At 40.9% G+C, this 12,686-nt stretch overlaps 1 protein-coding gene across 1 annotated transcript in view; it reads left to right on the top strand.

The window, feature by feature from the left end:
• Window positions 1-12,686, top strand: part of LOC135501296 (atrial natriuretic peptide receptor 1-like) — a 34,644-nt gene that overhangs the window by 16,910 nt on the left and 5,048 nt on the right. The window contains exons 2-3 of the mRNA XM_064793333.1: window positions 12,086-12,280; window positions 12,451-12,659. Of these exons, the coding sequence (XP_064649403.1) occupies window positions 12,161-12,280; window positions 12,451-12,659 (329 nt within the window). The 5' untranslated portion in view covers window positions 12,086-12,160. The remainder of the gene's footprint in view (window positions 1-12,085; window positions 12,281-12,450; window positions 12,660-12,686) is intronic.

Here is a 12,686-nt window from a genome sequence, read left to right as displayed (position 1 = left end):
AATGTTTGTAGCTGATTTTATGGTTTGAATGGCCATTGAAAAAGGGTTTAGAATCGAGGTCAACCAAGATAGTTCTTGGCCTCAATGTACCCTCGGGAATTCAAGCCGCCGACTAGTCAAACAATTCTCTGGATTGCTCGAATACCTGGAATAAGTGTGTACTTCAGCTTGAAAAGTTCGGGTGAAGGGGTTTTCTTCATGATAATATTCACAGCGGTATAAGATGATGGTATAAGAGGGCCGGCGAATCTAGGAACTGGAAGAAGAGGGAGCGTGCACTGCATTTCTCATCAAAATTCCTGGACAGGTGTGTTCCAAAATTTCATGAGTGGTCAATTAAAAAAGTTTACATCAATTAGTAGCCGTGCGTCTGGTGCACCCGCTTGGATCCGCGCCTGATAAACGTACATGAATGAATAATAATAAGAAAATGTTTCAAAAAACACGAAAAAATTAGATTCGCCGGGGTTCGAACCCGTGACCACCCAATCCGTAGTGCAACCGTCTAACCGCCGAGGCCATCAATGCTTTACTGTAAGGGGTATGATAGACAGGGATTTTTCCTTGTGCAATTCGTCGCCATATTGAAAAAGCGCAATGATTGTGACGAGGTTACGCTGGCGGAAGAGTAATTGGGTTCAAATAGTCCCAGATATTCGTATAATTCAATATTGCGACAGAGTTTTCTTGATATATCGTATTTATATAGCTCGGTGATATAAAAGATAATGCTCGCATTTGATTTAAATGTTTGAATGGCTTTCTGAAAAAATTTTTAGAAGCGAGGTCAACAGGGTCAAAAGAAATAGTCTTTGGCGCCAATGATGTCTGCAATGCCGGATTTGAATTAAGATTCGAGTCGATTCTTTTGGAGTCGGAAATGCCCATGCACACGGCAATCGTATCTATATAGCTCCGTGCACGTGATTTGAAGGGACAATTTCGGTGTGGGATTTAGGTGGCCAGGAAGCTGATATGTAATTTGAATCTATCCGCCTGCTCATCACTGTAGTTACACACTAAATGCTCATCACTAATAATGAATTTAGCGTGTAATGTGAGACGGGTTTGACATGACTTGAAAATCTTAGATTTTTAGGCAAATGTACAGTTACATTCCGTTTTGGTGAGATCTTTTTTGCAGTTTGATGATATGTCAATAATTCTCTCAGCTCCTTGAGAAGTCACGGTCCTACTTGAAGCTATTTTGCATGAAAAACAGCCTGTCTCATGCCAAAGTTGTCCCTTCAACAAAGAATGTTTGTAGCTGATTTTATGGTTTGAATGGCCATTTTGAAAAAGGGTTTAGAATCGAGGTCAACCAAGATAGTTCTTGGCCTCAATGTACCCTCGGGAATTCAAGCCGCCGACTAGTCAAACAATTCTCTGGATTGCTCGAATACCTGGAATAAGTGTGTACTTCAGCTTGAAAAGTTCGGGTGAAGGGGTTTTCTTCATGATAATATTCACAACGGTATAAGATGATGGTATAAGAGGGCCGGCGAATCTAGGAACTGGAAGAAGAGGGAGCGTGCACTGCATTTCTCATCAAAATTGCTGGACAGGTGTGTTCCAAAATTTCATGAGTGGTCAATTAAAAAAAGTTTACATCAATTAGTAGCCGTGCGTCTGGTGCACCCGCTTGGATCCGCGCCTGATAAACGTACATGAATAAATAATAAGAAGAAAATGTTTCAAAAAACACGTAAAAATTAGATTTGCCGGGGTTCGAACCCGTGACCATCCTATCCGTAGTGCAACCGTCTAACCGCCGAGGCCATCAAAGCTTTACTGTTAAGGGTATGATAGACAGGGATTTTTCCTTGTTCAATTCGTCGCCATATTGAAAAAGCGCAATGATTGTGACGAGGTTACGCTGGCGGAAGAGTAATTGGGTTCAAATAGTCCCAGATATTCGTATAATTCAATATTGCGGCAGAGTTTTCTTGATATATCGTATTTATATAGCTCGGTGATATAAAAGATAATGCTCGCATTTGATTTAAATGTTTGAATGGCTTTCTCAAAAAAATTTTAGAAGCGAGGTCAACAGGGTCAAAAGAAATAGTCTTTGGCGTCAATGATGTCTGCAATGCCGGATTTGAATTAAGATTCGAGTCGATTCTTTTGGAGTCGGAAATGCCCATGCACACGGCAATCGTATCTATATAGCTCCGTGCACGTGATTTGAAGGGACAATTTCGGTGTGGGATTTAGGTGGCCAGGAAGCTGATATGTAATTTGAATCTATCCGCCTGCTCATCACTGTAGTTACAAACTAAATGCTCATCACTAATAATGAATTTGGCGTGTAATGTGAGACGGGTTTGACATGACTTGAAAATCTTAGATTTTTAGGCAAATGTACAGTTACATTCCGTTTTGGTGAGATCTTTTTTGCAGTTTGATGATATGTCAATAATTCTCTCAGCTCCTTGAGAAGTCACGGTCCTACTTGAAGCTATTTTGCATGAAAAACAGCCTGTCTCATGCCAAAGTTGTCCCTTCAACAAAGAATGTTTGTAGCTGATTTTATGGTTTGAATGGCCATTTTGTAAAAGGGTTTAGAATCGAGGTCAACCAAGATAGTTCTTGGCCTCAATGTACCCTCGGGAATTCAAGCCGCCGACTAGTCAAACAATTATCTGGATTGCTCGAATACCTGGAATAAGTGTGTACTTCAGCTTGAAAAGTTCGGGTGAAGGGGTTTCCTTCATGATAATATTCACAGCGGTATAAGATGATGGTATAAGAGGGCCGGCGAATCTAGGAACTGGAAGAAGAGGGAGCGTGCACTGCATTTCTCATCAAAATTCCTGGACAGGTGTGTTCCAAAATTTCATGAGTGGTCAATTAAAAAAGTTTACATCAATTAGTAGCCGTGCGTCTGGTGCACCCGCTTGGATCCGCGCCTGATAAACGTACATGAATGAATAATAATAAGAAAATGTTTCAAAAAACACGAAAAAATATGATTCGCCGGGGTTCGAACCCGTGACCACCCAATCCGTAGTGCAACCGTCTAACCGCCGAGGCCATCAATGCTTTACTGTAAGGGGTATGATAGACAGGGATTTTTCCTTGTGCAATTCGTCGCCATATTGAAAAAGCGCAATGATTGTGACGAGGTTACGCTGGCGGAAGAGTAATTGGGTTCAAATAGTCCCAGATATTCGTATAATTCAATATTGCGACAGAGTTTTCTTGATATATCGTATTTATATAGCTCGGTGATATAAAAGATAATGCTCGCATTTGATTTAAATGTTTGAATGGCTTTCTGAAAAAAATTTTAGAAGCGAGGTCAACAGGGTCAAAAGAAATAGTCTTTGGCGCCAATGATGTCTGCAATGCCGGATTTGAATTAAGATTCGAGTCGATTCTTTTGGAGTCGGAAATGCCCATGCACACGGCAATCGTATCTATATAGCTCCGTGCACGTGATTTGAAGGGACAATTTCGGTGTGGGATTTAGGTGGCCAGGAAGCTGATATGTAATTTGAATCTATCCGCCTGCTCATCACTGTAGTTACAAACTAAATGCTCATCACTAATAATGAATGTGGCGTGTAATGAGAGACGGGTTTGACATGACTTGAAAATCTTAGATTTTTAGGCAAATGTACAGTTACATTCCGTTTTGGTGAGATCTTTTTTGCAGTTTGATGATATGTCAATAATTCTCTCAGCTCCTTGAGAAGTCACGGTCCTACTTGAAGCTATTATGCATGAAAAACAGCCTGTCTCATGCCAAAGTTGTCCCTTCAACAAAGAATGTTTGTAGCTGATTTTATGGTTTGAATGGCCATTTTGTAAAAGGGTTTAGAATCGAGGTCAACCAAGATAGTTCTTGGCCTCAATGTACCCTCGGGAATTCAAGCCGCCGACTAGTCAAACAATTCTCTGGATTGCTCGAATACCTGGAATAAGTGTGTACTTCAGCTTGAAAAGTTCGGGTGAAGGGGTTTTCTTCATGATAATATTCACAACGGTATAAGATGATGGTATAAGAGGGCCGGCGAATCTAGGAACTGGAAGAAGAGGGAGCGTGCACTGCATTTCTCATCAAAATTGCTGGACAGGTGTGTTCCAAAATTTCATGAGTGGTCAATTAAAAAAAGTTTACATCAATTAGTAGCCGTGCGTCTGGTGCACCCGCTTGGATCCGCGCCTGATAAACGTACATGAATAAATAATAAGAAGAAAATGTTTCAAAAAACACGTAAAAATTAGATTTGCCGGGGTTCGAACCCGTGACCATCCTATCCGTAGTGCAACCGTCTAACCGCCGAGGCCATCAAAGCTTTACTGTTAAGGGTATGATAGACAGGGATTTTTCCTTGTTGAATTCGTCGCCATATTGAAAAAGCGCAATGATTGTGACGAGGTTACGCTGGCGGAAGAGTAATTGGGTTCAAATAGTCCCAGATATTCGTATAATTCAATATTGCGGCAGAGTTTTCTTGATATATCGTATTTATATAGCTCGGTGATATAAAAGATAATGCTCGCATTTGATTTAAATGTTTGAATGGCTTTCTCAAAAAAATTTTAGAAGCGATGTCAACAGGGTCAAAAGAAATAGTCTTTGGCGTCAATGATGTCTGCAATGCCGGATTTGAATTAAGATTCGAGTCGATTCTTTTGGAGTCGGAAATGCCCATGCACACGGCAATCGTATCTATATAGCTCCGTGCACGTGATTTGAAGGGACAATTTCGGTGTGGGATTTAGGTGGCCAGGAAGCTGATATGTAATTTGAATCTATCCGCCTGCTCATCACTGTAGTTACAAACTAAATGCTCATCACTAATAATGAATTTGGCGTGTAATGTGAGACGGGTTTGACATGACTTGAAAATCTTAGATTTTTAGGCAAATGTACAGTTACATTCCGTTTTGGTGAGATCTTTTTTGCAGTTTGATGATATGTCAATAATTCTCTCAGCTCCTTGAGAAGTCACGGTCCTACTTGAAGCTATTTTGCATGAAAAACAGCCTGTCTCATGCCAAAGTTGTCCCTTCAACAAAGAATGTTTGTAGCTGATTTTATGGTTTGAATGGCCATTTTGTAAAAGGGTTTAGAATCGAGGTCAACCAAGATAGTTCTTGGCCTCAATGTACCCTCGGGAATTCAAGCCGCCGACTAGTCAAACAATTATCTGGATTGCTCGAATACCTGGAATAAGTGTGTACTTCAGCTTGAAAAGTTCGGGTGAAGGGGTTTCCTTCATGATAATATTCACAGCGGTATAAGATGATGGTATAAGAGGGCCGGCGAATCTAGGAACTGGAAGAAGAGGGAGCGTGCACTGCATTTCTCATCAAAATTCCTGGACAGGTGTGTTCCAAAATTTCATGAGTGGTCAATTAAAAAAGTTTACATCAATTAGTAGCCGTGCGTCTGGTGCACCCGCTTGGATCCGCGCCTGATAAACGTACATGAATGAATAATAATAAGAAAATGTTTCAAAAAACACGAAAAAATATGATTCGCCGGGGTTCGAACCCGTGACCACCCAATCCGTAGTGCAACCGTCTAACCGCCGAGGCCATCAATGCTTTACTGTAAGGGGTATGATAGACAGGGATTTTTCCTTGTGCAATTCGTCGCCATATTGAAAAAGCGCAATGATTGTGACGAGGTTACGCTGGCGGAAGAGTAATTGGGTTCAAATAGTCCCAGATATTCGTATAATTCAATATTGCGACAGAGTTTTCTTGATATATCGTATTTATATAGCTCGGTGATATAAAAGATAATGCTCGCATTTGATTTAAATGTTTGAATGGCTTTCTGAAAAAAATTTTAGAAGCGAGGTCAACAGGGTCAAAAGAAATAGTCTTTGGCGCCAATGATGTCTGCAATGCCGGATTTGAATTAAGATTCGAGTCGATTCTTTTGGAGTCGGAAATGCCCATGCACACGGCAATCGTATCTATATAGCTCCGTGCACGTGATTTGAAGGGACAATTTCGGTGTGGGATTTAGGTGGCCAGGAAGCTGATAAGTAATTTGAATCTATCCGCCTGCTCATCACTGTAGTTACAAACTAAATGCTCATCACTAATAATGAATGTGGCGTGTAATGAGAGACGGGTTTGACATGACTTGAAAATCTTAGATTTTTAGGCAAATGTACAGTTACATTCCGTTTTGGTGAGATCTTTTTTGCAGTTTGATGATATGTCAATAATTCTCTCAGCTCCTTGAGAAGTCACGGTCCTACTTGAAGCTATTATGCATGAAAAACAGCCTGTCTCATGCCAAAGTTGTCCCTTCAACAAAGAATGTTTGTAGCTGATTTTATGGTTTGAATGGCCATTTTGTAAAAGGGTTTAGAATCGAGGTCAACCAAGATAGTTCTTGGCCTCAATGTACCCTCGGGAATTCAAGCCGCCGACTAGTCAAACAATTCTCTGGATTGCTCGAATACCTGGAATAAGTGTGTACTTCAGCTTGAAAAGTTCGGGTGAAGGGGTTTTCTTCATGATAATATTCACAACGGTATAAGATGATGGTATAAGAGGGCCGGCGAATCTAGGAACTGGAAGAAGAGGGAGCGTGCACTGCATTTCTCATCAAAATTGCTGGACAGGTGTGTTCCAAAATTTCATGAGTGGTCAATTAAAAAAAGTTTACATCAATTAGTAGCCGTGCGTCTGGTGCACCCGCTTGGATCCGCGCCTGATAAACGTACATGAATAAATAATAAGAAGAAAATGTTTCAAAAAACACGTAAAAATTAGATTTGCCGGGGTTCGAACCCGTGACCATCCTATCCGTAGTGCAACCGTCTAACCGCCGAGGCCATCAAAGCTTTACTGTTAAGGGTATGATAGACAGGGATTTTTCCTTGTTGAATTCGTCGCCATATTGAAAAAGCGCAATGATTGTGACGAGGTTACGCTGGCGGAAGAGTAATTGGGTTCAAATAGTCCCAGATATTCGTATAATTCAATATTGCGGCAGAGTTTTCTTGATATATCGTATTTATATAGCTCGGTGATATAAAAGATAATGCTCGCATTTGATTTAAATGTTTGAATGGCTTTCTCAAAAAAATTTTAGAAGCGAGGTCAACAGGGTCAAAAGAAATAGTCTTTGGCGTCAATGATGTCTGCAATGCCGGATTTGAATTAAGATTCGAGTCGATTCTTTTGGAGTCGGAAATGCCCATGCACACGGCAATCGTATCTATATAGCTCCGTGCACGTGATTTGAAGGGACAATTTCGGTGTGGGATTTAGGTGGCCAGGAAGCTGATATGTAATTTGAATCTATCCGCCTGCTCATCACTGTAGTTACAAACTAAATGCTCATCACTAATAATGAATTTGGCGTGTAATGTGAGACGGGTTTGACATGACTTGAAAATCTTAGATTTTTAGGCAAATGTACAGTTACATTCCGTTTTGGTGAGATCTTTTTTGCAGTTTGATGATATGTCAATAATTCTCTCAGCTCCTTGAGAAGTCACGGTCCTACTTGAAGCTATTTTGCATGAAAAACAGCCTGTCTCATGCCAAAGTTGTCCCTTCAACAAAGAATGTTTGTAGCTGATTTTATGGTTTGAATGGCCATTTTGTAAAAGGGTTTAGAATCGAGGTCAACCAAGATAGTTCTTGGCCTCAATGTACCCTCGGGAATTCAAGCCGCCGACTAGTCAAACAATTCTCTGGATTGCTCGAATACCTGGAATAAGTGTGTACTTCAGCTTGAAAAGTTCGGGTGAAGGGGTTTTCTTCATGATAATATTCACAGCGGTATAAAATGATGGTATAAGAGGGCCGGCGAATCTAGGAACTGGGAGAAGAGGGAGCGTGCACTGCATTTCTCATCAAAATTGCTGGACAGGTGTGTTCCAAAATTTCATGAGTGGTCAATTAAAAAAAGTTTACATCAATTAGTAGCCGTGTGTCTGGTGCACCCACTTGGATCCGCGCCTAATAAACGTACATGAATGAAAAATAATAAGAAAGTGTTTCAAAAACACGAAAAAATTAGATTCGCCGGGGTTCGAACCCGTGACCACCCAATCCGTAGTGCAACCGTCTAACCGCCGAGGCCATCAATGCTTTACTGTAAGGGGTATGATAGACAGGGATTTTTCCTTGTGCAATTCGTCGCCATATTGAAAAAGCGCAATGATTGTGACGAGGTTACGCTGGCGGAAGAGAAATTGGGTTCAAATAGTCCCAGATATTCGTATAATTCAATATTGTGACAGAGTTTTCTTGATATATCGTATTTATATAGCTCGGTGATATAAAAGATAATGCTCGCATTTGATTTAAATGTTTGAATGGCTTTCTCAAAAAAATTTTTAGAAGCGAGGTCAACAGGGTCAAAAGAAATAGTCTTTGGCGCCAATGATGTCTGCAATGCCGGATTTGAATTAAGATTCGAGTCGATTCTTTTGGAGTCGGAAATGCCCATGCACACGGCAATCGTATCTATATAGCTCCCTGCACGTGATTTGAAGGGACAATTTCGGTGTGGGATTTAGGTGGCCAGGAAGCTGATATGTAATTTGAATCTATCCGCCTGCTCATCACTGTAGTTACAAACTAAATGCTCATCACTAATAATGAATTTGGCGTGTAATGTGAGACGGGTTTGACATGACTTGAAAATCTTAGATTTTTAGGCAAATGTACAGTTACATTCCGTTTTGGTGAGATCTTTTTTGCAGTTTGATGATATGTCAATAATTCTCTCAGCTCCTTGAGAAGTCACGGTCCTACTTGAAGCTATTTTGCATGAAAAACAGCCTGTCTCATGCCAAAGTTGTCCCTTCAACAAAGAATGTTTGTAGCTGATTTTATGGTTTGAATGGCCATTTTGAAAAAGGGTTTAGAGTCGAGGTCAACCAAGATAGTTCTTGGCCTCAATGTACCCTCGGGAATTCAAGCCGCCGACTAGTCAAACAATTCTCTGGATTGCTCGAATACCTGGAATAAGTGTGTACTTCAGCTTGAAAAGTTCGGGTGAAGGGGTTTTCTTCATGATAATATTCACAACGGTATAAGATGATGGTATAAGAGGGCCGGCGAATCTAGGAACTGGAAGAAGAGGGAGCGTGCACTGCATTTCTCATCAAAATTCCTGGACAGGTGTGTTCCAAAATTTCATGAGTGGTCAATTAAAAAAAGTTTACATCAATTAGTAGCCGTGTGTCTGGTGCACCCGCTTGGATCCGCGCCTAATAAACGTACATGAATGAATAATAATAAGAAAGTGTTTCAAAAACACGAAAAAATTATATTCGCCGGGGTTCGAACCCGTGACCACCCAATCCGTAGTGCAACCGTCTAACAGCCGAGGCCATCAAGGCTTTACTGTAAGGGGTATGATAGACAGGGATTTTTCCTTGTGCAATTCGTCGCCATATTGAAAAAGCGCAATGATTGTGACGAGGTTACGCTGGCGGAAGAGTAATTGGGTTCAAATAGTCCCAGATATTCGTATAATTCAATATTGCGACAGAGTTTTCTTGATATGTCGTATTTATATAGCTCGGTGATATAAAAGATAATGCTCGCATTTGATTTAAATGTTGAATGGCTTTCTCAAAAAAATTTTAGAAGCGAGGTCAACAGGGTCAAAAGAAATAGTCTTTGGCGCCAATGATGTCTGCAATGCCGGATTTGAATTAATATTCGAGTCGATTCTTTTGGAGTCGGAAATGCCCATGCACACGGCAATCGTATCTATATAGCTCCGTGCACGTGATTTGAAGGGACAATTTCGGTATGGGATTTAGGTGGCCAGGAAGCTGATATGTAATTTGAATCTATCCGCCTGCTCATCACTGTAGTTACAAACTAAATGCTCATCAATAATAATGAATTTAGCGTGTAATGTGAGACTTGCAAATCATACAGTTACATTCCGTTTTGTTGAGATCTTTTTTGCAGTTTGTTGATATGTAAGCAATTCTCTAAGCTCCTTACAGAACAGCCATTCTCCGGCAGTCCGAAGAAATGCGCTGGTGGACCATCACATAGCCATATGGCTTTCTCCCACGTATTTATGCAAGAATATTCTGATCCATCAATCTCAGAGTCAGTTTGTTGTCCTGGCAAATATATGTCACCTTAAAGAAGTAGTGGCCGTGTTTATGGTTCTTTTATGGCACCGGTGAATCAGGATTGGGCGTTTCAGATTCGTCAATACCGGACGATGGAAATAGTGCATTTAGGGTAGTTATCAGAATCTTAGTGACCAACGCATCGTAACATATAGTCTAGTTTGATTGGATGGCTTGACTGGAGATCAGATGATTCTTTCTGGAAATCCCTGAACGACGATCGCTTGCCTACTACATTCTGGGCAATTCCTCCAAGTACGCCAGATGGAAAGTTGTCTTGTTGCCAAGGTAACTCGGGGTGGTGTCTAAAAGGAGAATGTGTTGGCAGGATCGACAAAGACATTCCATTAAAATAACACAAAATCAAGGAAATTATTAATTATGCATTTTCTTTGCTACGAAAGCGAGGCATTATTTGCTTGGTGTTCAATACACCTTGTGTAGTAGAGTTGCGATAGCTGAATCTATTGACGCCAGACATCAAATGTAGGCGAGCAGAAACAGGTGGAAACATACGTATGCATACAAAGATTACACAATCACAAAGCTAGTCACCGCTAAAACTTGTTCAGTTGCCATGACGCAAATTTGACTAGTGACTGGGAAATTTTTTTTCTCCTGTGACGCAGAATTCGCCAAGCAGACCAAAAGCGTTACAAAATTCGGCTTGACAATCCGGACAAATTTGGAGTCTTCCTATCCTGTGTGTATACTGGTGAGTTGATGCTTCCGCTTTATACCAGACCGTATCATGATGGTATTCGCCGCTCAACTTAATATCAAGAGTAACTTAAGACAAGTCTTTATTTACTCTTGATGAAGCCGATGTCTTTTCTCTGTTCCGGTGGCTGTCAATCACTCGCTTATAATTGGATTAATCCGCACATGCTGTTAAAAGCATTTTCTTGTGTCATTTGCACACCGTTACTGTCAATAGGACTTGAAACTCTAGCTTACCTTACATTGAGAATAATGTTTAAACAGACATGAGTGGTTCTGCCTACTATGTCACAATATCTCCATCCAAACAACGGTCCAATTCATTCTGACGTAAAGCACACTGAGATAAACCAGCTTGGTCGTCATGCGAATAAAGCATATGATAGTGACTCATATTTCGCCTTTTGAAACTCCAGGTATGTCTGCATTCATTACAAATGCTGCCAGTGAGTTGTTAAACCATGTTTATAGTCCCACCATTGATACCGTTACCAGTAACGCGTCATCAAATTCTGTAACATATCGGTATCAAGCATACATGTACTGATAATCTGTCGTTGCTGGACACATTTTCTGAGGAATGCCAACAAACGCTCATCATCTGGCCGTTATCCTAAAAATTCCCATGATTCTTCACAATCCTGTCATTTTTGCTGAGTCATTCATCTGGAAAGAGCGCATCTTCAATCGGTCTCAGGGTGTTTATATTCTGATGCTGTGAAGGCATGGGAACAGGTATTTTACAGGTTTTTTAAAATTAAAAATACCAAAGGCAGGGTGTCCACCTAAAGCAGTGTTTTGAAATGATTTTTTCAGTTAGATTATTCATACACATTAAAAAAATTATGTCAGGGCCATGAAACTACGTACAAGAAGTTAATTGGCCAAACAGACGATGTGCATCGACTGCGCCAGCCTGTCAATTGATTATATTGGATGGTTTGGTAATTAGTTTTTTTCTCCAGTAACGCATTAATCCTGATCCATTGATATGTTTAATAATTACTATGTGCTTTAGTGTTGTTATTTGCTTGGCATGACATACATCTATAGTGCATTTCCGAAAGCAAATGAACCCCACTAAAATCTGTCTGACTGGATCATTTGTGATGAGGTCGCCGGGAATGCAGAATTTGGCACTTTTGATTGGTCAGTCCATCGGAACTAACCACACTTTTTTACTGTCGGAAGTCCCTGAATTTCACATTTCTGACCTCATAAGAGGTAAATAGTCTCTACCTTTGACCCTACTTAACACTTTCTTTTTACAGGCCTGCACAAGAGATGACAGTTAAAACGATATCTTTCAATTTTTGACCTTCTGAGAGGAAAAGAAGAGAAACGCCATGAATGATGCGATCTACATCACTGCTGCAGTCATTTCGACGCTCCTCACCCAGATCAAGTCAACCAACGGTGAAGAGAGTATTGGCATCAATGGAGGGGGCGCCAGTTTCCCTGCAGAGGTAGGCCAAACTAGATCAGTCCGTTCAAAAAGAATTGAGTTGAAAGCTTAGCGTCTGTACCGCGCCTCTTCATTTCTGACCACAAAGTAGTGATCTTCGATTGTCACAAAGTGAACCCCTCTCCTCACCAAATTCCTCGATCCGTCCCTGAAAAGTTTATTCCTCCGTAGGTATACCTAAGATGGCAGAGCAGTTTCTCAGCCGAACGCCGGGACTATGTTCTCCTGAACATGACGTATGAGCCCGTCGGAAGTGGGGAAGGGAAAACGTCCATCTTGAATAATGACAACGGCTACATGTACGCCGGGTCGGATGTGGACTTTTCAACGACAGAAAAAGAGCATGTTAAGGACTTGGTTATATTTCCCTCACTTGCTGGGTAAGTTTTAGCCGCCAAAACGCCCCG

This window comes from Lineus longissimus, chromosome 17, assembly GCF_910592395.1.
Source record: "Lineus longissimus chromosome 17, tnLinLong1.2, whole genome shotgun sequence".
In the NCBI taxonomy this organism is placed as follows: domain Eukaryota; kingdom Metazoa; phylum Nemertea; class Pilidiophora; order Heteronemertea; family Lineidae; genus Lineus; species Lineus longissimus.
Note: the sequence above shows the minus strand (reverse complement) of the source record. Positions and strands in the feature narration are given on the sequence as shown.